The sequence below is a fragment of the Babylonia areolata genome, chromosome 26 (assembly GCF_041734735.1).
Source record: "Babylonia areolata isolate BAREFJ2019XMU chromosome 26, ASM4173473v1, whole genome shotgun sequence".
In the NCBI taxonomy this organism is placed as follows: domain Eukaryota; kingdom Metazoa; phylum Mollusca; class Gastropoda; order Neogastropoda; family Buccinidae; genus Babylonia; species Babylonia areolata.
The window spans coordinates 30,514,904-30,540,674 of record NC_134901.1 but is presented as its reverse complement, the minus strand read 5'-3'; the positions used below and the strand labels follow the sequence as shown (position 1 = coordinate 30,540,674).

Below are 25,771 nucleotides of genomic sequence, written 5' to 3'. Positions count from 1 at the left end.
GGTTGTGCTGGAAAGAATATGTCATTAAAGTGGGTGCTGTGAGTTGTGTTTGAGATGCTTTTTTTTTGCTTTTTAAAAAAAAATCAGTGGATGGAATCAAGTTGCATGAGATAATGATGTTTGTTTCTCAGTGGACAGAATCAAGTTGCATGAGGTAATGATGCTTGTTGTTCAGTGGACAGAATCAGGTTGCATGAGGTAATGATGTTTGTTGTTCAGTGGACAGAATCAAGTTGCATGAGATAGTGTTGTTCAGTGGACAGAATCAGGTTGCATGAGGTAATGATGTTTGTTGTTCAGTGGACAGAATCAGGTTGCATGAGGAATGATGTTTGTTTTTCAGTGGGCAGAATCAAGTTGCTTGAGGTAATGATGTTTCACTGTTTGTTTTTCAGTGGACAGAATCAAGTTGCTTGAGGTAATGATGTTTCACTGTTTGTTTTTCAGTGGACAGAATCAAGTTGCTTGAGGTAATGATGTTTCACTGTTTGTTTTTCAGTGGACAGAATCAAGTTGCTTGAGGTAATGATGTTTCACTGTTTGTTTTTCAGTGGACAGAATCAAGTTGCTTGAGGTAATGATGTTTCACTGTTTGTTTTTCAGTGGACAGAATCACGTTGCTTGAGGTAATGATGTTTCACCGTTTGTTTTTCAGTGGACAGAATCAAGTTGCTTGAGATAATGATGTTTGCTTTTCAATGGACAGAATCAAGTTGCTTGAGATAATGATGTTTGTGTTTCAGTGGACAGAATCAAGTTGCTTGAAGTAATGATGTTTGTTTTTCAGTGGACAGAATCAGGTTGCATGAAGTAGTGATGTTTCACTGTTTGTTTTTCAGTGGACAGAATCAAGTTGCTTGAGATAATGATGTTTGTGTTTCAGTGGACAGAATCAAGTTGCTTGAAGTAATGATGTTTGTTTTTCAGTGGACAGAATCAGGTTGCATGAGTAGTGATGTTTCACTGTTTGTTTTTCAGTGGACAGAATCAAGTTGCTTGAGGTAATGATGTTTCACTGTTTGCTTTTCAATGGACAGAATCAAGTTGCTTGAGATAATGATGTTTGTTTTTCAGTGGACAGAATCAGGTTGCATGAAGTAGTGATGTTTCACTGTTTGTTTTTCAGTGGACAGAATCAAGTTGCTTGAGGTAATGATGTTTCACTGTTTGTTTTTCAGTGGACAGAATCAAGTTGCTTGAGATAATGATGTTTCACTGTTTGTTTTTCAGTGGACAGAATCAAGTTGCTTGAGATAACGATGTTTGTGTTTCAGTGGATGGAATCAAGTTTGTGGTGGACGCTGGGTACTGCAAGTTGAAGGTGTTCAACCCCAAGATCGGTATGGATGCTCTGCAGATCTTCCCCATCAGTCAGGTGAGACTGCACAGGGTCACCGCTTCTCCTCCTCATCACTTCAGTGTCCATCACTGCAGGGTGGTGTAGTCATGTATTCTTTCATTTATTGCAACACACACACACACACTTTCTTACAGTGGGGTTGGAGAGTGAGTGAGGGGTGGGATATGAGGAAGGGTGTGTATAAAGGAAAAAGAACAAGAAAACAGGGACAGTGGAGTGGTGGGACATTGGGTGGAGGAGTTCTCAGCCACACTGTGAGTAAAATGAATCATCACTTCTTGTTGGCTGTTTAGTTCTTACTGACTTACCGGTTTTCAGTTTGGGTTACAGTTCTTCAGCTGTCTGCTACTAGTCATTTCATTGCAAAAACTATGTGTGATAGACATAAAGAAACAAAATCAGTTAGTAGGCCTGGTGTGTGGCCTCCTGGCGACCTAACATGGATAGTGCCCCATGGACTGTCAGCCACTGAGACCTCAGCGGATGAAGTGGGGTGTGGTTATGTATGTGGGATGGGGATGAGTGGTGTGGGAATGGTGCCACTGAAAAGGTGCACATGATGGGGCATTGAAAGGGTGCACATGATGGGACAGTGAAACAGTGCACATGATGGGACAGTGAAAGGGTGCACATGATGGGACAGTGAAAGGGTGCACATGATGGGGCAGTGAAACAGTGCACATGATGGGGCAGTGAAACAGTGCACATGATGGGACAGTGAAACAGTGCACATGATGGGACAGTGAAACAGTGCACATGATGGGACAGTGAAAGGGTGCACATGATGGGGCAGTGAAAGGGTGCACATGATGGGGCAGTGAAACAGTGCACATGATGGGACAGTGAAACAGTGCACATGATGGGGCAGTGAAAGGGTGCACATGATGGGACAGTGAAAGGGTGCACATGATGGGGCAGTGAAAGGGTGCACATGATGGGACAGTGAAACAGTGCACATGATGGGGCAGTGAAAGGGTGCACATGATGGGACAGTGAAACAGTGCACATGATGGGGCAGTGAAAGGGTGCACATGATGGGGCAGTGAAACAGTGCACATGATGGGACAGTGAAACAGTGCACATGATGGGGCAGTGAAAGGGTGCACATGATGGGGCAGTGAAAGGGTGCACATGATGGGACAGTGAAAGGGTGCACATGATGGGGCAGTGAAAGGGTGCACATGATGGGGCAGTGAAAGGGTGCACATGATGGGGCAGTGAAAGGGTGCACATGATGGGGCAGTGAAAGGGTGCACATGATGGGACAGTGAAAGGGTGCACATGATGGGGCAGTGAAAGGGTGCACATGATGGGGCAGTGAAAGGGTGCACATGATGGGACAGTGAAAGGGTGCACATGATGGGGCAGTGAAACAGTGCACATAGAATAGAATAAAATAGAATAGAATATTTCTTTATTACCTAGTGTACCGGGATCACAAGGAATATTTGGCTGGATAGTACATGACAAGATACGAACATAAATCGAAAATCATACACACAAACACAGATACAGTAGAAATTAGGATACATAGAAGTGCATATCAATATAAAAACTTTTGCATACTCACACATGCATGCACTGCACACACACACACACACATGCATGCACACACACACACACACATGCACGCACACACACACACGTTTGAACAAAAGCTGTATATTACATGTGGATGGGGATGATGACTAGATCTTTTTTGTAGATGGTTGTTGGTTGCACAATTCCATTTATCACACTGGATTTGTTCGAGAGACAGGGCATTGACTGCTTTGGGGAAAAAGCTATTGGCGAAGCAATTGGTTTTCGTCCTTATACTTCTGTACCGTCGACCAGAGGGGAGCATCTTGAAAATCCCAAAAGCTGGATGTGATTCGTCCTGGCTGACTGATTTTGCATTTTTGAGTAGTCAGTTATAATATTTGTCTTCCAGAGAAGGTAGATCAGCCCCGGTAATCTTGGTGGCAGTTTTTACGATTCTGTTAAGGGCTGCAACTTCTGCCTTGGAAATGTTTCCGTACCAAATAGTAATAGCGAAGGTTAGCACACTTTCAGTGACTGCTCGGTAGAAATTAACCATGATTTCTTTTTTAATTCCGAACTTTTTGAGGTGCTGTAGAAAGTACAGGTGCTGTTGTGCTTTCTTAACAATTTTTTCCGTATTTTTCTCCCATTTCAAATCGTTGGAAATGATCAGTCCGAGAAATTTAAAGTCGCTGATGATCTCTACTTGCTTGTCTTCAGTGACAAGTAGTAAGGGGTCAGATCTGGTCTTCCTGAAATCTAGAATTAATTCTTTGGTTTTTGATACGTTGGGTTCTAAGTTGTTTTGATCACACCAGCTGACAAGTTCAGTACTTCTTCCCTATATTTTGACTCATCACTGTTCGTAATCAGCCCTTCTAGAGTAGTATCGTTGGCAAACTTGACCATGGTGTTACATTCATTTAATAAGTTGACGGTTGTAAATCATGATAGAGTGAGTTTAAGTGAGATCTCAAAACACTGGACCACCTACCTGTTCCCTAACACGCAGCAGCGTGTCACAATCATATTGTAAGATCGCAGCTGTTTCCATAACACACATAAACAGAATCAAACACAAAATAAACAGGACAGCTATCCCCATGTCGCCATTGGTCGGCGCCATCTTGAATCTTGTTGGGGCATTGAAACTGTGCACATGATGGGGCATTGAAACAGTGCACATGATGGGGCAGTGAAACTGTGCACATGATGGGGCAGTACTCAACGATAAAGAAAGGAAATGGGGGGAGGAAGAGGGCCTGGTTGACTTGTGGGTAAGGTGTCACACCCAAGTTCCTAGGTCCAGGGGTTGATATCGCCATTCAAGATAGCCACATTGGAAGAGGTTTTCTCCAGAGCTAACATGTGTCTCCAGATAGACAAATTGGGAGAGGTTTTCTCTTCAGAGCTCACATCTGTGCAGATTACAGTCTCCCTCATTGTCCTTGAAAGAGCCTTGTAGCTGAGGTTCCATGCCTGCACACATTCATGAAATACCTTGCAAGCATGATTCCATTCCACCATTTGGAGAGGACATGCCATTGTTTGTTGGTAGGATGGATGACACAAAAAGTAAAACAAATGCACACTGGTGTCATGTTCAAATATCATCCCAGAAGATGGAATGTGGTTACCTTCATTTTTGGAATAAAAACATGCAAAAACAGAAAAATGACTTCCTTGTGTTAAGTCATGAAATCTCTGTTAAATCTGTTGGATTGTTTGTGTTGTATATTATGATTTTCTGAAAAAGATTTTGCTGCGCAACTGATTTCAGGCCAACGCCAATCAGAGATCTGGTCGTGCAGGAAGGACAGGTCCTGGGTGAGTCTGGTCAGTGTGATGTGTCACTGGGTGTGTGTGTGTCACTGTGATGTGTCACTGGGTGTGTGTGTGTCACTGTGATGTGTCACTGGGTGTGTGTGTGTCACTGTGATGTGTCACTGGGTGTGTGTGTGTCACTGTGATGTGTCACTGGGTATGTGTGTGTCACTGTGATGTGTCACTGTGTGTGTGTGTGTCACTGTGATGTGTCACTGGGTGTGTGTGTGTCACTGTGATGTGTCACTGGGTGTGTGTGTGTCACTGTGATGTGTCACTGTGTGTGTGTGTGTCACTGTGTGTATAACTGTGTGTGTGTCACTGTGTGTTTCACTCTGTGTGTGTGTGTGTGTGTCACTGTGTGTGTAGCAGTGTGTGTGTCACTGTGTGTCATAATATGTGTGTGTGTGTGTGTGTGTGACTGTGTGTGTGTCACTGTGTGTGTCACAATATATGTGTTTCTGTGTGTCTGTGCATTTGAGTTTTCTGGAACTTAAGAATATTTATAATTAATTCATTCTTCCATGTTTGTTAATTTTTTAATGAAGAAAAAAAAGGAAAAATTGATGCTTTAAATAGATGTCTACAATCAGCAGTACGTGTGAGAAGACATTGTACACAATTCCTTCCTTCTGTCTTATCATCTCTCTTCCTGTGAGGAGACATTACACACAATATAAGTGTATCCCTGTAAGGAGACATTACACACAATATAAGTGTATCCCTGTAAGGAGACATTACACACAATATAAGTGTATCCCTGTGAGGAGACATTACACATGATGTAAGTGTATTCCTGTGAGGAGATGTTACACATGATATAAGTGTATTCCTTTGAGGAGACATTGCACATGATATAAGTGTATCCCTGTGAGGAGACATTACACATGATACAACAGTGTATCCCTGTGAGGAGATATTACATATGATGTAAGTGTATCCCTGTGAGGAGACATTACACACGATATAACGGTGTATCCCTGTGAGGAGACATTACACATGATATAATTGTATCCTTATGAGGAGACATTGCACATGATATAAGTGTATCCCTGTGAGGAGACTTTACACATGACATAAGTGTATCCCTGTGAGGAGACATTACACACGATATAACGGTGTATCCCTGTGAGGAGACATTACACACACTATAACCGTGTATCCCTGTGAGGAGACATTACACACAATATAATGGTGTATCCCTGTGAGGAGACATTACACATGATATAAGTGTATCCCTGTGAGGAGACATTACACATAATATAAGTGTATCCCTGTGAGGAGACATTACACATGATGTAAGTGTATTCCTGTGAGGAGATGTTACACATGATATAAGTGTATCCCTGTGAGGAGACATTGCACATGATATAAGTGTATCCCTGTGAGGAGACATTACACACAATATAACGGTGTATCTCCCTTTGAGGAGATATTACATACGATATAACGGTGTATCCCTGTGAGGAGACATTACACATGATATAACAGTGTATCCCTGTGAGGAGATATTACACATGATGTAAGTGTATCCCTGTGAGGAGACATTACACACGATATAACGGTGTATCCCCGTGAGGAGACATTACACATGATATAATTGTATCCTTGTGAGGAGACATTGCACATGATATAAGTGTATCCCTGTGAGGAGACTTTACACATGACATAAGTGTATCCCTGTGAGGAGACATTACACACGATATAACGGTGTATCCCTATGAGGAGACATTACACACAATATAACCGTGTATCCCTGTGAGGAGACATTACACACAATATAACGGTGTATCCCTGTGAGGAGACATTACACATGATATAAGTGTATCCCTGTGAGGAGACATTACACACAATATAACAGTGTATCTCCCTGTGAGGAGACATTACACATGATATAACAGTGTATCCCTGTGAGGAGACATTACACACGATATAACGGTGTCTCTCCCTGTGAGGAGACATTGCACACAATATAACGGTGTCTCTCTCTGTGAGGAGACATTACACATGATAAAACAGTGTATCCCTGTGAGGAGACATTACACACGATATAACAGTGTATCTCCCTGTGAGGAGACATTACACACAATATAACGGTGTCTCTCCCTGTGAGGAGACATTACACATGATTTAACAGTGTGCCCCTGTGAGGAGACATTACACACGATATAACGGTGTCTCTCCCTTTGAGGAGACATTACACATGATATAACAGTGTATCCCTGTGAGGAGACATTACACACAATATAAGGGTGTATCTCCCTGTGAGGACACATTACACACGACATAACGGTGTCTCTCCTTGTGAGGAGACATTACACATGATATAACAGTGTATCCCTGTGAGGAGACATTACACACAATATAAGGGTGTATCTCCCTGTGAGGAGACATTACACACGATATAATGGTGTCTCTCCCTGTGAGGAGACATTACACATGATATAACAGTGTATCCCTGTGAGGAGACATTACACACAATATAAGGGTGTATCTCCCTGTGAGGAGACATTACACACAATATAACGGTGTCTCTCCCTGTGAGGAGACATTACACATGATATAACAGTGTATCCCTGTGAGGAGACATTGCACACAATATAACGGTGTGTCTCCCTGTGAGGAGACATTACACACAATATAATGGTGTCTCTCCCTGTGTAGAGACATTGTACACAATATAATGATGTGTCTTCCTGTGAGGAGACATTATACACAATATAACGGTGTCTCTCCTTGTGTAGAGACATTGTACACAATATAACGGTGTGTCTCCCTGTGAGGAGACATTGTACACAATATAATGGTGTGTCTCCCTGTGAGGAGGCATTGTACACAATATAACGGTGTGTCTCTCCCTGTGTGGAGGCATTGTACACAATATAACGGTGTGTCTCTCCCTGTGTGGAGGCATTGTACACAATATAATGGTGTGTCTCCCTGTGTGGAGGCATTGTACACAATATAACGGTGTGTCTCTCCCTGTGTGGAGGCATTGTACACAATATAACGGTGTGTCTCTCCCTGTGTGGAGGCATTGTACACAATATATTGTACACAATATAACGGTGTGTTTCCCTGTGAGGAGACATACACAATGTAATGGTGTGTCTCTCCCTGTGTCCAGCCAAGCGTACCGCCTGTACACCCACCGTCAGTACAAGAACGAGCTGCTGACCACCACAGTGCCGGAGATCCAGAGGACCAACCTGGCCAACGTTGTGCTGCTTCTCAAGTCCCTTGGGGTGGTGGACCTGCTGTCCTTCCACTTCATGGACCCCCCGCCCCAGGTCTGTTGGTGATGATGATGATTGGGGTGGTGATGATGATGGGGGTGGTGATGATGGGGGTGGTGGTGATGATGATGATGATGATGATGTTCACATGACAACATCATGAACTCAATGTACCAGTTGCGGTACGATGATGATGATGACGATGACAGGACACCATAAACTCAATGTTCTAGCTCTGGTATGATAACGATGATGATGGTGATGATGATGACAATGTTCCCAGGACATCATGAACTCGATGTACCAGCTGTGGTATGATGACGATGATGATGATAAATAAGCAAATAAATGTAAAAAATGCAGACACACATTCCAACATACACACACATATGCATAACAGATATGCATCAAACATGCAGTTTCACAGATATGAAAGCACAGTGAAATACACATAAACGTACATGAGCCCCAACAAACAGACACACACACACACACACACATACATTACCCTGCACCCCCTCTACCCCCCTCCACACACTCATTTCTAGGCTATGTATCGCAGCTTCCACGGCACACACACACACACACACACAAACACACACACACACACACACACACACACACACACACAGAGGCACACTTACTTGTACAAGCACAGACATACGCCCATATCCCCCACCCCCAACCCCCCACACATATATACAAAGATATATATATGCACACCTGCACATTCCAATGTTCCGTTGCTCCCACAGTGTAGGCATGCATACACACACATACCTCATCCTCCAACCCTCCCCTCCCCCTGCACCCTTCACCCCCGCCTCCCCCTCCACCCCCCCCAGGCCCCCCCACACACACACACACAACACACACACACACACACACACATACGCACGTGCACAGAACTCTCCTGACACTTGTGTACACTTACACCCTCGCGCATGCACAAACGCACACAAACACACAGACCCACACATACACACAAACACACACATATACACACGCACAGAGGCTGCCACTGATTGGCCGCAAGAGGGATGGGAAAAGATCTCTGATGCCAAGAACGTGGCGTCTAGTGTGTTGCTCAGTCTATTGTATTTGGAAAAGCTCACAGAGACTGTTCCGTTTTGAAGAAATTTGTGCAATGTTGGTTTGGAAATGATGCCGATATTTGTTTGATTTGCAAAGCATCGTGCTCTACCTTTCATGCTAGACTTACGGCCACTCCCTCTCTCCGCCTTTATTTCTTTGAGGCGATCGATGGTGTGATGGCCTTGTACCTGTTCTTTTTGATATTCTTTGACTTTTCTGAGGATTTCCGATTTTCCTGGATGTAGGCCGCTCGTTGTTGTTGCGTTACCAGCAAGTCTCAGCTCGCTCATTTCCCTTAACACCTGCATGTCCCGGGCAGAATGACCATGTAAGTTTTTTTATCTGAAAGTTGCACATTGCCTTATGCCACTCTGGGCTTCCCATTCCATTTTCAGTTTTCTGTATGAGGTTCATTGAGTCGGTTAGAATCATGGCATGTTGGTTTCCGGGCATATGGATAGACGATAGCCGTTGTCTTTTTTATTTTTTTTATTTATCTTATTATTATTATTATTATTGATTGATTTTTTTTTATAATTATTATTATTTATTTATTTATATATTTATTTATTTTATTTTATTTTATTTTATTTTTATTTTGTACGCTTATAGTTGACTTCATCAAGTTTTTGCGCATTATACATATTATTATTATTAGTAGTAGTAGTCCTTTTTTTTTCTCAAGGCCTGACGAAGCGCGTTGGGTTACGCTGCTGGTCAGGCATCTGCTTGGCAGATGTGGTGTAGCGTATATGGATTTGTCCGAACGCAGTGACGCCTCCTTGAGCTACCAAAATTGAAACTGATGATGATGGCAATGTTCCCAGAACAACATCGACAACGACAACGACAATGACGACGTACCAGCTGTGGCATGACAATATTCACACAAGACAACATCAAGAACTCGATATACCAGCTGTGGTATGATAATGATATGACGATGATGATGTTCCCACAGGACAACATCATGAACTCGATGTACCAGCTGTGGGTGCTGGGGGCCCTGGACAACACGGGGGCACTGACCCCCCTGGGTCGCAACATGGTGGAGTTCCCGCTAGACCCCGCTCTCTCCAAGATGCTCATCGTCTCCGTGGAGATGGGCTGCAGTGCTGACGTGCTGGTGAGGAGAACGTCTCTGGCTCTTTCCTTCGCCATGCTGGCTGTCTTTTGCTCTTGTTGTTTTAGTTTGTCATTACTGGTTTGCATTGTTTCCGTTTTGTGGATTCCAGGTTTGTGTGTGCTCAGTGTTTTTCGTTGTGTTACCTGAGTGCACCATGTGCCTAGTTGCCAGCTGATTGTGGGACGTCTAATTCTGTGGGCCGGGACCCAAGCAAAACAGTGCCAGAGTAGTTCATTTGGGCTTATGGGCATGCATACAAGCACATGTGTGGATACGCACATACACATACACACACAAACACACACACATCCACTCAGACACCCTCGCACACTGACAAATACATGCATAGACACACACACACACACACACACACACACACACACACACACACACACACACACACACACACACACACACACACACACACACACACACACACACACACACACATATATGTGTGTGTGTGTGTGTGTGTTTGCGCGCATGAGCACATTTTTATTTTGAAAAGTAGACTGTATTTGACTTTGTGTGTTCATGACATTGAATGGTGGTGCCAGGCTCAGTTTGACTGTACAGGATCAGAACTGGTGATATTGGATGATCTAAAGTGACACTAAGTGACCGGAAAACTGCACAGCATCATGTAGAATGGTGTCCATTTAACACAAGCAAGGATAACTACAGGGTCAGGAGTGATACTGGATGATTTGAAGTGACACTGGATGATTTGAAGTGATAGTGAAATAACATGAAAACTGCACAGCACTGTGTACAATGGAGTCCAGTTAACACAAGGGTGGATAACTACAGGGTCAGAAGTGATAGTGGATGATTTGAAGTGATAAGGATGATTTGATGATCTGAAGTGACACTGGATGATTTGAAGTGATAGTGGATGATTTGAAGTGACACTTGATGATTTGAAGTGACACTTGATGATTTGAAGTAATAGTGGATGATTTGAAGTAATAGTGGATGATTTGAAGTGATACAGGATGATTTGATGATTTGAAGTGACACTGGATGATTTGAAGTGATAGTGAAATGACATGAAAACTGCACAGGACTGTGTACAATGGAGTCCGGTTAACACAAAGGTGGATAACTACAGGGTCAGAAGTGATAGTGGATGATTTGCAGTGAGTCTGGAATGACTGTAAAGTTGGAGTGAAAAAGTCAATATGTAAGAAACGTCAGTTCACAAATGAATCTTTAAAAAAAAAGAAAAAGAAAAGAAAAAAGTAAATTCATCTTGAATCAGTTTGACAGTAGCAAGTCTGTTTTTACAGTAATGATAATAAGTTTATTTATATAGTGTCTAATCAAATAATTTTGCTCAAAGCGCTTTGCAACTATTCTAATTAAAAAAAAAGAGAAAACCCAGTTTATATATATAATCCATTAAAATATGCAGGTTGATCCAAGAAAGAAGCAGACATGACAAATGATAACAAGACAGTGCATCCAAAGTAATAACAACAATAATCCAATGCAGGAAGTGAACAGGAAGTTGTGGACATGAAGTGGCATTGACATGCAGACAGACCCTTCCCATGAGGGACAGTGTGTGCACTGACTCACATAAAGCAAACATTTGATTTAGAACAACACATTGAAAAGTGGGCAGATACTGATAATGAGCAAGGCAAGAAGGCAAGAAGTTTATTTCATGTGCCCCTAGGGGGCATTGAAATATTACATATATTCTTCTTTTACACATGCCATGCAAACAGAAAGAGTGATGTCAAAAACTAGCATAGACCCAATGCACTGGCTGGGCCATAAGAGCCTATCAATGTGTGTGTAAAATATCAAATTACAATGAAATGAACTAAACTAAGGAATAAAGTAGAAACAGTAAAACAGAGCATAATGAAAGATATCATATGTATGAACACATGTTCCTCCACGTCACTGTGGCAAGTAGGGGCTGTGTGAATGGTGTGCACACCTTTCAGTGTGTCATGACGGTCATGGTGATGCTGTGTGTGTGTGTGTGTGTGTGTGTCATGACAGTCATGGTGACGCTCTGTGTGTGTGTGTGTCATGATGGTCATGGTGACGCTGTGTGTGTGTGTGTGTGTGTGTGTGTGTGTGTCATGATGGTCATGGTGACACTGTGTGTGTGTGTGTTATGACGGTCATGGTGAAGCTGTGTGTGACATCAGTCCACAGGTTTGTCATCCTCCTTGGGTGTCTGTGCAGTGTGCATGACACTCACTTCCTTTTTGGGGGCAGGCTGGTGCTGCTGTGAGGGGTCCCTGGATGGACACAGAGCTGGGCTGGGGACGATGGTGTCTGGTGTGTTGGTGTGCTGTGTGGGGGAGAGGTCAGTGGAGGCTGTAGTGGTGGTAGAAAGTGCCTTACCACAGGCGTGGTCCTCATTTCCTTCACAGTCTGGCTCTGTACAACCAAGCAGAGAGGTCATGCTGTGCTGTGAGACTGGACTTGCAGTCTGCTTCTCACTGCCAATGTTGCTGTCAGTGTTGCCCTGCAACGGTCGCTCCGTGCTGACATGGGTGTAGCTGTCAGAGGGCAAAGGTCGCTCCATGCTGACGTGGGTGTGGCTGTCAACATTGCCCTGCGAGGGTTGCTCCATGCTTACGCGCACAGCCTGTGACATGCCATTGCCCTCAGCACGCCCCTCACCGGTAGCACCACACTGTTCCACATCCTCAACCTTCTCGGCGGAGCAGCGATGGTGTGTCAGCCTGTTGTGGATCTGGCGGTCCTTGAGGGAGACATAGACGAGGGTGGTGAAGCAGGGCACGAGGAAGACGCAAGCAGCGAGGACACCGGAGATGATGTTCTGTGACTCGTCCTTGAAGTTGCGGCAGGTGCGGTGCAGCACAGAGGTCTGGTGGAAGGCCAGCACGTCCAGACACACCAGGAAGTGCCGCCTCACCTCCACCAGGTGGAGCACCTCACTGCGAGCGTCGGGGGGGATGAGGGGGGAGATGGTGGGCGTACCATCCTCGGGCAGGTAGTGCAGGCGGAACCCATCCAGGGGCACCTGACCGCTGTGGTGCAGCGTCCATGAGGAGAGGAGGGTGCTGCCTGACGACGCCACGTCCAGCATCACTGACATCTGCAACACGCGTCACTGTGTCACTGTGTGTGTCATGCACTGTGGTGCCTGAAGACACCACATCCAGCGTCACTGACATCTACAACACGCGTCACTGACACCTGCAACACGCATCACTGACATCTGCAACACGCGTCGCGTCACTGACATTTGCAACACATGTCACTGTGCACTGTGGTGCCTGAAGACATCACGTCCAGGGTCACTGACATCTGCAACACGCGTCACACGGGTGTTCAGTGCTGGCACTTTAGTTGGCCCTGCGAAAGTTCGTGAACCCAGGAAGTAGGGCATGGATATAAATAAACGCGGCTGACAAACAGACCACGCCAGCAGCACTCGCTGTACGCTTGTTCGGCGGTAAATCTGCTTTGTTTCTTTCGCGCATCATCTCCTCGGATGGATCGGAAATAACGACTAAAGAAGTGGTTTTCTAAAAAGAACACAAAATAAGCTTTCCATTGACTCCAAACACAGTATGTTTTCTTACATAGCGGTTGTTGCGGCAACGGCTGAAACATAAATCAAGAAAGAGAAGAGAAGGATAAGCAGAAACATGATCGCAAAAATCGTTAAGTTTAAATCCCTCTCTAAGAAAACAGGCGTTTAGCACAATAACATCGTAAATACACACAGAACATATAGCATGCCTGCATGCAGATTAGCTTACCTTTTGAGTTGTGTGATTTTTCTTGGCAGCACAACAAACGTTTAAATGAACACACTGTAGCATGGTGAGAGTGAGAGAAAGACGAAGATTTTTAAGGTAAAAAAAAAAAAAAAAAAATGAAACGATGATGTTGATAAAATAATGAAATTGTGTAAATCAAATCAAACTACATTTCAATAATACAACCAGGAATAGCAATAATTCAACTTTCTGTAATCGCTGCAGGAAATGTGTGGATGCTGTGAAAAGGTGGGAAAAGTGGGGCGGGGGCCGCGGGGCCGAGTGAAACAAAGAAGGCAGTGTCCCAGTTTGGCGCGCGGGGCCAGAAATACCATGGCGAATGTGCCGGTCAGTACAGAGTGCGGTGGGAAAGTCTGGCATTAAAAAAATTTTGACCCAAGACGCTAGACGCTGCTCGGCCAACTAAAGAGCCGGATTTTGTGCTCGGCTGAGCAGCCGTGGTCATGTCACTGACATCTGCAGCACGTGTCACTGTCTGTGTGTGTGTCATGCTTCCTACAAAAGTCTGCAAAAGTTGTGGGGAAAATAAGAGAACCATTTCTTGGGCTGGAAAAGTCAGTTTTTGCCCTTCATGGTCCAGTAAGATCTTGGAATTTTTTTGGATAAAATTCTTGACCTGTATCATTCAACAAAGGGCTAAACACATGTAAAAAAATTTTTTTTAAAAGAAATGAATTCAGATCCACCATTTCTTCAGTTTGGCATAGGAAGGCAGGGGCCAGTCCTCTCCATCCATGGTTTATCTCCAACCAAAGTCAGGTACCCATTCACACTTGGGTGGAGTGAGGAAAATCGGAATACAGCATCGTTCACAAGCACACAACACCGTGCCAAAACTGGACCTCAAACCCTGATCACTGGTGATCACAGGATCAGAAGTCCAACACCTGGTCACTGGTGAACACAGGATCAGAGGTCCAACACCTGATCACTGGTGAACAGAGGATCAGAGGTCCAACACCTGATCACTGGTGAACAGAGGATCAGAGGTCCAACACCTGATCACTGGTGAACAGAGGATCAGAGGTCCAACACCTGATCATTGGTGATCACAGGATCAGAGGTCCAACACCTGATCACTGGTGAACACAGGATCAGAGGTCCAACACCTGATCACTGGTGAACAGAGGATCAGAGGTCCAACACCTGATCATTGGTGATCACAGGATCAGAGGTCCAACACCTGGTCATTGGTGATCACAGGATCAGAGGTCCAACACCTGGTCATTGGTGATCACAGGATCAGAGGTCCAACACCTGGTCATTGGTGATCACAGGATCAGAGGTCCAACACCTGGTCACTGGTGATCACAGGATCAGAGGTCCAACACCTGATCACTGGTGAACAGAGGATCAGAGGTCCAACACCTGATCACTGGCGAACACAGGATCAGAGGTCCAACACTTGGTCACTGGTGAACGCAGGATCAGAGGTCCAATACTTGGTCACTGGTGAACACAGGATCAGAGGTCCAACACCTGATCATTGGTGAACACAGGATCAGAAGTCCAACACCTGATCACTGGTGAACACAGGATCAGAAGTCCAACACCTGATTGCTTCTGCCACAGCCGCCGTATGTGGAGTGATGGCCTAGAAGTAGCGCGTCTGCCTAAGAAGCAAGAGAATCTGAGCTTGCTAGTTCGAATCACGGCTCAGTCGCCAGCATTTTCACCCCCTCCACTAGACCTTGAGTGGTGGTCTAGATGCTAGTCATTTGGATGAGACGATAAACTGAGGTCCGGTGTGCAGCATGCACTTAGCGCATGTAAAAGAACCCACGGCAACAAAAGGGTTGTCCCTGGCAAAATTCTGTTGAAAAAAATCCACTTCAATAGGAAAAACAAATAAAACTGCACGCAGGAAAAAATACAAAAAAATGGGTGGCGCTGTCAGTGTAGCAACAAGCTCTTCCTGGGGAGAGCAGCCCGAATTTCACACAGAGGAATCTGTTATGACAGCACCATCCATACTAATCCCCCACCTGCCCCTCTCCTGAATCCCCTCCACACCCCCACACCCCCAAATGAGTGCCCACCTGGCTCTGCCCGGTGAGGTGATGCAGGGTGTGCTCCAGGGTCTGGCAGTGACTCTCTGTGTCCTGGCACTGCCACAGGTCATGCACGTATTGCACTCGGCCAACCTCCTCTCTCTGGTCACCCATTTCACCTATGATGGACGTGGTGGTGGTGGTGGAGGCGGTGGTGCAGGTCCAGTTGGTGCCAGTGTGGTCAGCATCCATGGTCCTGCCAGACTTGTGGTGCTGCTCCTGGTACCACTGTAGGAGGAGGTACAGCTGGCAGGTGCACTGAAATACAACCCCCCACCCCCACCCACCAACCCAACTCCAAAATAAATAGAGGATGAATACATCCTCTGGAGCACAGTCTCATGGTGACTGAACGGCAATTGTTTATTTTCAGTTTCTGTTTCAAGGAGGTTTTAAAGCATATATATTACTTGATATTTCATACACCACATCTGCGATATTAAAAACAACAAAGAAGCTACACACACACACACACACACACACACACACACACACACACAAGAAAAAAAAGAAAGAAGAGAGAGACCAAGCGACAGTTGACTCACGGATCACCATACAACTCCCCACCTCTCTCCTCAACCCCCTGACTGCCCTCCTCCACTGCAGGTGGTTCCCACTTCCTCCTCCCCCCTCACCTGCAAGTGTTTCCCCCTCTCCCCTCACATCCCCCTCCCCCCTCACACACCCTCCTGGCCCCCCTGTTACATCCTCCTCCCCTCCTCCTCCCCCCTGACTCCCCCTCCCCCCTCACATCCCCCTCCCCCCTCACACACCCTCCTGGCCCCCCTGTTACATCCTCCTCCCCTCCTCCTCCCCCCTGACTCCCCCTCCCCCCTCACATCCCCCTCCCCCCTCACACACCCTCCTGGCCCCCCTGTTACATCCTCCTCCCCTCCTCCTCCCCCCTGACTCCCCCTCCCCCCTCACATCCCTCTCCCCCTCACATGCATTTAATTTTTAATGATGTTTGGTATCTTGTGTTCAATTTTTCCTTTTCGATATTTACATTGGTGTTCTATTTGTAAACTCCTAGGGCTTATTTTCAAGATTAGGCGTAAATTCTCATAATGATAATACTACTACTAATGATAATAGTAATAATAATGATGATAATGATGAAGGTGGTACCTCGTCCCCCCTCATTCCCCTCCCTCCCTTACATGCTTCCCCCTCACATCCCCCTCACATCCCCCTCACATCCCCCCTCCCCCCTCACATCCCCCTCACATCCCACCTCCCCCTCACATCCCCCCTCCCCCCTCATATCCCCCTTCCCCTCATCCCCCTCACTTCCCCCTCCCCATCACATCCCCCATCACATCCCCCTCCTCCCTCACATCCCTCCTCACATCCCCCTCACATCCCCCCCTCTCCTCACATCCCCCTTCCCCCTCACATCTCCCCCTCTCCCCTCACATCCCCCTTCCCCCTCACTTCCCCCACACATCCCCCCCTCTCCCCTCACATCCCCCTTCCCCCTCACTTCCCCCACACATCCCCCCCTCTCCCCTCACATCCCCCTTCCCCCTCACTTCCCCCACACATCCCCCCCTCTCCCCTCACATCCCCCTTCCCCCTCACTTCCCCCACACATCCCCCCCTCTCCCCTCACATCCCCCTTCCCCCTCACTTCCTCCACACATCCCCCGTCCCCCCCTCACTTCCCCTTCACCCCTCACTTCCCCCTCACATCCCCCCCTCTCCCCTCACATCCCCCTTCCCCCTCACTTCCCCCTCACATCCCCCCCTCTCCCCTCACATCCCCCTTCCCCCTCACTTCCCCCACACATCCCCCCCTCTCCCCTCACATCCCCCTTCCCCCTCACTTCCCCCACACATCCCCCCTCCCCCCCTCACTTCCCCTTCACCCCTCACTTCCCCCACACATCCCCCCTCCCCCCCTCACTTCCCCTTCACCATCACATCCCCCTCACTTTCCCCTCCCCCATCACATCCCCTCTCCCATCCCCCCTCTCTCAAATCCCACTCACATTACCCTCCCCCCTCATTCCCCCCCCCCTCACATCCCCCCTCTCCCCTCACATCCCCCTCCCCTCACTTCCCCCTCCCTCCTCACATCCCCCCCACTTCCACTCCCCCCTCACATCCCCCCTCTCCCCTCACATCCCCCTCCCCTCACTTCCCCCTCCCTCCTCACATCCCCCCCACTTCCACTCCCCCCTCACATCCCCCTCACTTACCCCTCACATCCCCTCCACCCTCACATCCCCTCCACCCTCACTTCCCCTCCCCCCTCACATCCCCCTCACTTCCCCCCCTAACTTCCCCTTCCCCCTCACTTCCCCTCCCCCCTGCCCCCTCGCATGCAGGTTGTTCCCCTCCTCCCTTACCCCCCCCTCACATCCCCCTCACATCCCTCCCCACTCGCTTCCCCCTCCTCCCTCACATCCCTCCCCCCTCACATCCCCCTCCCCCCTCATCCCCCTCACATCCCTCCCCACTCGCTTCCCCCTCACATCCCTCCCCACTCGCTTCCCCCTCACATCCCTCCCCACTCGCTTCCCCCTCCTCCCTCACATCCCTCCTCACATCCCCCTTCCCCCTCACGTTCCCCTCACTTTCCCCTCACATCCCCCTCACGTCCCCCCTCACACACCCCTCCCCCACACATCCCCCTCACATCCCCCCTCTCCTCACATCCCTCTTCACATCTCCCTTCCCCCTCATATCCCCCTCCCCCCTCACATTCCCCTCACTTCCCCTTCCCCCTCACTTCCCCTTCACCTGTCACTTACCTCACACATCCCCCCTCCCCCTCATTTCCCTTCCTCCTTCACATCCCCCCTCCCATCCCCCCTCTCCTCTCACATCCCCCTCACATTAGTCTCCCCCCTCATATCCCCATCCCCCCTCACATCCCCCCTCTCCCCTTGCATCCCCCTCCCCCTCACATCCCCCTTACTCCCCCCTCACTCTTCACATCGCCCTCACTTCCCCTCCCCCCTGACATCCCCCTCACTTCCCCCTCCCTCTTCACATCCCCCTCACTTCCCTCTCACATCCCCTCTCACATCCCCTCTCCCCTCACATCCCCCTCCCCCTCACTTCCTCTTCCCTCACCCCCCCCCCCCCCTTACCCTCCCCTTCACAGCCCCCTCGCCCCTCACATGCAGGTGGTTGCCCCTCAGCCCGATGAAGGCCAGGTCAGGCAGGGCTGTCAGCTGGCAGTGGTCCAGGAAGGTGAGGGCACAGTGGCTCAGGTCCACGCTGCGCATGTGAGCTGGGAACCGAACCCCCTCCACCCACAGGTTGTCGTTGTGGGCCAGGCTGAGCGCCCGCAGGTGCTGTAGGTGCCGGAGGCTGGAGGGCTGCAGGTGTCGCAGGAGGTTGTGGGACAGGTCCAGGCAGCTGAGGCTGAGGGTCAGCCAGGAGAACATGGCATCTGTCACCTCCCTCAGCCGGTTGCGGCTGAGGTCGAGGGTCACCAGGTGTCGCATGGGACTGAACACACGGCCCTCAATTCTGGAAAGAGAGGGAAGGGAGAATGGGGTGGTGGTGATGTTGAGAAAGAGACGGAAAATATTTAGAATAATGACACTAATAAAGATCAAGATCCTGAAACCAAACTACTTGCAGGTGTATTCAAAATTGACGTCAGTTTTCAGTTTCATTATCTCACTCCTATGTTTATGCAGTTATGACAAGAGAGAAAGACAGAGAGAGACGGGGAGAGAGAAAGACACAGAGAGAGGCAGAGAGAAAGACACAGAGAGACAGAGAGAAAGACACACAGAGAGAAAGACACAGAACGCAAGAACGCAAGAATTTTAATGTAAGGTCACCGACCTGTATACATTTTGGGTGCACGTGTTGCACACACAGCTTAACTAAAATAAAATAGGAAGAACGAAAACAATCCACTTAATACACAGTGAGCTCACTGAGAACAAGTAAACTAAATGAAAAGCACAGGGCTGATATGTCTGTTTAGGGCTGAGAGTGCTCTTCTCTCTGTCTTAATGCATAAAAAACAAACATTGCAACATCTGTGGTCACATTACAACTTTCGTTTTGCAGCAGAAAAGATAATGACAGATTTCTAATATTTTGCATATGCTTAAGCAAATATTTCCTTCTAATATCATCATATAATGGACAGGCTGTTAGTACATGTAGTTCGTTCTCTATTCTACCACCACATGGGCAGTTTTTCAAAACATCACGATAACGCTGATTTATTTTTAGTTCATTTATACCAAAACGGAACTTAATGAAAGCCGATCTAAATTTACTGATGGTAAGATGAGATAAGTATTTTTCAGGTTGTAATAAGGATTTGAATGACCTATATGTTTCAAAACGATTACTTCCGTTGAGTTTGCTTGCCCAATCCTGTTTAAAGCCATCTATCATGCGTTGTTTGAATATTTTGAGAAAAACATTTACATCCCCAACCCCGCCATTTATCCAAAGAGAAAGACACAGAGAGACAGAGAGAGAAAGACACAGAGAAAGACAGACAAAGACAGAGAGAGAGAGAGAAAGACAGAGACAGAGAGAGAAAGACACAGAGAGAGAAAGACAGACAAAGACAGAGAGAGAGAGAGAAAGACAGAGACAGAGAGAGAAAGACACAGCGAGAGAAAGACAGAGAGAGACAGGATGTAACAGAAAAGGCATCCCACCTCTGAATAGCATTGCAGGACAAGTTCAGCAAGCGCAGGGACTTGAACTGCAGGTCCCTGGTGGTGGTGGTCTCCTGGTGACGGTCAGCCAGCAGGACTTCCATTTTGTTCCCGGAGAGATCCAGAATCTCCAGGCCAGAGAGAGCGGCCCCCGTGGTCAGTGGCAGGCCGGTCAGGCAGTTGTAGGACAGGTCCAGGGAGGTGACCCCACCCAGCCCTCTTAGGACAGGGGGTATGTGGGTCAGGCAGTTGTTTCTCAAGGACAGCCGCTCCACTGTCTGGATACCTGGGGAGTGGGGATGGGGGGGGGGGGGGGGTGGAGACATTGAAAGACTGTTGGTCACTGTGTGGATACCTGGTGGTGGGGGGGGGAGAAAGACTGTTGGTCACTGTGTGGATACCTGGTGGTGGGGGGGGGAGAAAGACTGTTGGTCACTGTGTGGATACCTGGTGGTGTGGGGGGAGAAAGACTGTTGGTCACTGTGTGGATACCTGGTGGTGGGGGGGGGAGAAAGACTGTTGGTCACTGTGTGGATACCTGGTGGTGTGGGGGGGAGAAAGACTGTTGGTCACTGTGTGGATACCTGGTGGTGGTGTGGGGGGAGAAAGACTGTTGGTCACTGTGTGGATACCTGGTGGTGGGGGGGGGGGAGAAAGACTGTTGGTCACTGTGTGGATACCTGGTAGGGGGGGGAGAAAAAGACTGTTGGTCACTGTGTGGATACCTGGTAGAAGGGGAGGGGGGTAGAGAGGGGGGGAGAGAGAGAGAGAAAAAGACTATTGGTCACTGTGTCGATACCTGGCGGGGGTCGGGGGTAGAAAGACTGTTGGTCACTGAGTGAATAACTGGTGGCTGTGGGGGGAGAAAGACTGTTGGTCACTGTGTGAATACCTGGTGGGGGTGGGGGGTAGAAAGACTGTTGGTCACTGTGTGAATACCTGGTGGGGGTGGGGGGTAGAAAGACTGTTGGTCACTGTGTGAATACCTGGTGGGGGTGGGGGGTAGAAAGACTGTTGGTCACTGTGTGAATACCTGGTGGGGGTGGGGAGAAAGACTGTTGGTCACTGTGTGAATACCTGGTGGGGGTGGGGGGTAGAAAGACTGTTGGTCACTGTGTGAATACCTGGGGGGGGGGGGGGGAGAAAGACTGTTGGTCACTGTGTGAATACCTGGTGGGGGTGGAGAAAGACTGTTGGTCACTGTGTGAATACCTGGTGAGGGGGGAGAAAGACTGTTGGTCACTGTGTGAATACCTGGTGGTGGTAGGGGGGGGGGGGGTTGAAAGGCTGTTGGTCACTGTGTGGATACCTGGTGGGGGGGAGAAAGACTGTTGGTCACTGTGTGAATACCTGGTGGGGGTGGAGAAAGACTGTTGGTCACTGTGTGAATACCTGGTGAGGGGGGAGAATGACTGTTGGTCACTGTGTGGATACCTGGTGGGAGGGGAGAAAGACTGTTGGTCACTGTGTGAATACCTGGTGGGGGGGGGGGGAGAAAGACTGTTGGTCACTGTGTGAATACCTGGTGGGGGGGGGGGAGAAAGACTGTTGGTCACTGTGTGAATACCTGGTGGGGGGGGGGAGAAAGACTGTTGGTCACTGAGTGAATACCTGGTGGTGGGGGGGAGAAAGACTGTTGGTCTCTGTGTGGATACCTGGTAGGGGGGGGGGGGAGGAAGAAAGACTGTTGGTCGCTGTGTGAATACCTGGTGGGGGGGGGGGGAGAAAGACTGTTGGTGACTGTGTGAGTACCAGGTGGGGGTGGGGGTGAGAAAAACTGTTGGTCACTTTGCAAATACCTGGTGGGGGGCGGGGGGGGGAAGACTGTTGGTCTCTGTGTGGATACCTGGTAGTGGTTCGGGGGGGAGAATGTTGGTCACTCTGTGGATACCTGGTAGTGGTTGGGGGGCGGGGGGAGAATGTTGGTCACTGTGTGGATACCTGGTAGGGGGGGGAGAGAGAAAAAGTCTGTTGGTCACTGTGTGGATACCTGGTAGGAGGGGGAGGGGGGGAGAGAAAAAGACTGTTGGTTACTGTGTGGATACCTGGTAGAGGGGGAGGGGGCAAGAGAAAAAGACTGTTGGTTACTCTGTGGATACCTGGTAGGAGGGGGGGTGGAGAGAGAGAGAGAAAAAGACTGTTGGTCACTGTGTAGATACCTGGTAGGGGGGGGGGGGGGGGAGAGAGAAAAAGACTGTTTGTCACTGTGTGGATACCTGGTAGAGGGGGAGGGGGGGAGAGAGAGAGAAAAAAAGACTGTTGGTCACTGTGTTGATACCTGGTAGGGGGGGGGGGGGGGGAGAGAAAAAGACTGTTGGTTACAGTGTGGATACCTGGTAGGGGGTTGGGGGGGAGAGAGAGAGAAAAAGACTGTTGGTCACTGTGTGGATACCTGGTGGGGGGGGGGGGGGGAGAGAGAGAGAAAAAAGAGACTGTTTTCACTGTGGATACCTGGTAGAGGTGGGGGGGGGGGGGGGGGGGGTGGGGGGGAGAGAGAGAGAGAAAAAAGAGACTGTTTTCACTGTGGATACCTGGTAGAGGTGGGGGGGGGGGGGGGGGGAGAGAGAGAGAGAAAAAAGAGACTGTTTTCACTGTGGATACCTGGTAGAGGTGGGGTGGGGGGGGGGGAGAGAGAGAAAGACTGTTGGTCACTGTACCCCAAAAAGCTGAGTATGGCTGCCTACATGACGGGGTAAAAACGGTCATACACGTAAAAGCCCACTCGCGTATATACGAGTGAACGTGGGAGTTGCAGCCCATGAATGCAGAAGAGGAAAAAGAAGTCACTGTGTGGATACCTGGTAGAAGGGGGAGAGGGGGGGGGGCCCGAGAGAAAAAGACTGTTGGTCACTGTGTGGATACCTGTTAGAGGGGGAGGGGGTACAGAGAGAGAAAAAAAAAGACTGTTGGTCACTGTGTAGATACCTGGTAGGGGGTTGGGGGGGAAAGAGAGAAAAAGACTGTTTGTTACTGTGTGGATGCCTGGTGGGGGGTGAGGGGGGGAGAGAGAGAAAAAAGAGACTGTTTTCACTGTGGATACCTGGTAGAAGGGGGGAATGGAGAGAGAAAAAGACTGTTGGTCACTGTGTGGATACCTGGTAGAGGGTGGGGGGGGAGACAGAGAAAGACTGTTGGTCACTGTGTGGATACCTGGTAGAGGGGGGGGGGGAGACAGAGAAAGATTGTTGGTCACTGTGTGGATACTTAGTAGAGGGTGGGGGGGAGACAGAGAAAGATAGTTGGTCACTGTGTGGATACCTGGTAGAGGGGGGGGGGGGGAGAGAGAAAAAACTGTTGGTCACTGTGTCACAGTGTTTGGATACCTGGTAGAGGGTGGGGGGGAGACAGAGAAAGACTGTTGGTCACTGTGTGGATACCTGGTAGAGGGGGGGGGGAGACAGAGAAAGACTGTTGGTCACTGTGTGGATACCTGGTAGAGGTGGGGGGGGGAGACAGAGAAAGACTGTTGGTCACTGTTTGGATACCTGGTGGTGGGGAGGGGGGGAGACAGAGAAAGACTGTTGGTCACTTCACTGTAGCCAGCTAACACTGTGTGATTATGTTAAAAGGCTAAAGGTTTCAGAGCCATTGATAGCCATAGAGACCATGACTTCATGCCCAGTGTGTCCAGGGCTTGGCATGTGAAGGCCCAGAGCCTTTGATGTCATGGGAAAAGGTCTAGAGCCTTTGATGTCATGGAGACAGTGACTTTATACCCAATGTGTCCAGAGTTTGGCATAGGAAGGTAGGGCCCAGTCAGCCCTCAGTCTCCACCTCCTCCACCTCCCCCACCTTTCTTGACCAGCTGGGATGGGGGACGGGGGGGGGAAGGGGAGGGGGGCAGTGAAAGTGACACACACTCCAAATGTCTGACCAGTGTCTTAGGTTTATGCAAACATCAGGCATTGGATCCTTTTTTCTTTTCTTTTTTAAGTCAAACGGATCCAGGATTCAGGCCAAGACCTGGCAGAGACACTGTACTGGCAGTAAGCATCTCAACCATTTTGCCACCCTCCTCCTCCTAATTGAAACTGAACTGAAGCTTACAGTTTCATCATGGATTATGTCACTTCACCATCACCATAATAAATGAAGTATTTATATAACACTGAATTTTGTGTGGGGACAAACCTAAGCGCTTTCACTCACAACTTCAACACACATGTATTACTGTGAACCAAGAGATGAAAGACAACACTGATGTTTCCAATGTTCACTCACAACTTCAACATGCATACTTATGTATGTGAACCATGATATGAAAGACAACACTGATGTTTTCATTGGAGACAGATGTCTGGAGAAAGTGTGGATGGAAAAAGGGAGGGTTTGGGGGAGCTGTTTTGGAAAAAAAAAGGTGTGTTTTAAAGCCAGACTTGAGAAAGAGCTGAATGCAGGGATTGGACAAAGTTTTCGATCAGATTATATACCTTGGAGGAAGTCAGGCGGGAGCGATTCCAGGGCATTGTGGGAGAGGTCGAGGGTTCCCAGTGCCAGCTTGATGGCAGGCGAGTCTGCAAAGATGGGGGGCTGATGGGGGTGGGGGGAGGAGAAGATACAGGTGACGTCAGGGGGGGTGGAGGTGGAGGAGGAGGAAGTGAGGCACCGGCAGTTGGGGTTGGACACCTGAGGGCAGGGCCCCCCTGTTGCCATGGTGACCAGGAGGAGGAGGGAGAGGCAGGTAGGAGATGGGCGTGACCAGCGATGTCTTTCACATGGCTGAGAACTCATTGTCTGTGATGATCACAATCTGCAAAACACAACATCAAAGAAAAAGAATCATAATGATGAAATATAAATAAATATACTGATGAATAAGCAAATAATTACATGCACAAGTGTTTATCTGTTGGAAGGATTCTGTGTTGCAGCCTGATTTGAAACCATCTCAGCTGACCCTCAGTAGTAGTTTTAAAACATTTAGTTGGTAAAAGCAGATTTTCTGTTTCAGTCCTGCATAGTTACTGTTCAACTTTATAGCTGCTGTTGGTAAGGTTGCACTCCTTTGGACTTGGAGCACTGACTTCACTGCCTGGTTTCCATGGTGAATACAATGCCATGCACCATTTGGCAGGGTATTTTCTGTGGCAACAAGTGTGTTTCCTGATTTTATACGATATTGTTTTATAT

General features: G+C 48.2%; 2 protein-coding genes across 3 annotated transcripts in view; one reads left to right on the top strand and one right to left on the bottom strand.

Moving 5' to 3' along the window:
• The window catches only part of LOC143300772 (pre-mRNA-splicing factor ATP-dependent RNA helicase PRP16-like), a 148,826-nt gene that overhangs the window by 96,034 nt on the left and 27,021 nt on the right, over positions 1–25,771 (top strand). For both annotated transcript variants that reach the window (XM_076614701.1, XM_076614700.1), the window contains 4 exons: positions 1,275–1,375; positions 4,665–4,711; positions 7,836–7,998; positions 10,001–10,165. In XM_076614701.1, the coding sequence (XP_076470816.1) occupies positions 1,275–1,375; positions 4,665–4,711; positions 7,836–7,998; positions 10,001–10,165 (476 nt within the window). The remainder of the gene's footprint in view (positions 1–1,274; positions 1,376–4,664; positions 4,712–7,835; positions 7,999–10,000; positions 10,166–25,771) is intronic.
• Positions 13,394–25,771, bottom strand: part of LOC143300786 (podocan-like protein 1) — a 13,731-nt gene continuing 1,353 nt past the window's right edge. The window contains exons 2-6 of the mRNA XM_076614716.1: positions 25,072–25,391; positions 20,642–20,927; positions 19,124–19,478; positions 15,930–16,253; positions 13,394–13,465 (exon numbers count right to left, since the gene is read on the bottom strand). Coding sequence (XP_076470831.1) covers positions 13,394–13,465; positions 15,930–16,253; positions 19,124–19,478; positions 20,642–20,927; positions 25,072–25,372 — 1,338 coding nt within the window. The 5' untranslated portion in view covers positions 25,373–25,391. The remainder of the gene's footprint in view (positions 13,466–15,929; positions 16,254–19,123; positions 19,479–20,641; positions 20,928–25,071; positions 25,392–25,771) is intronic.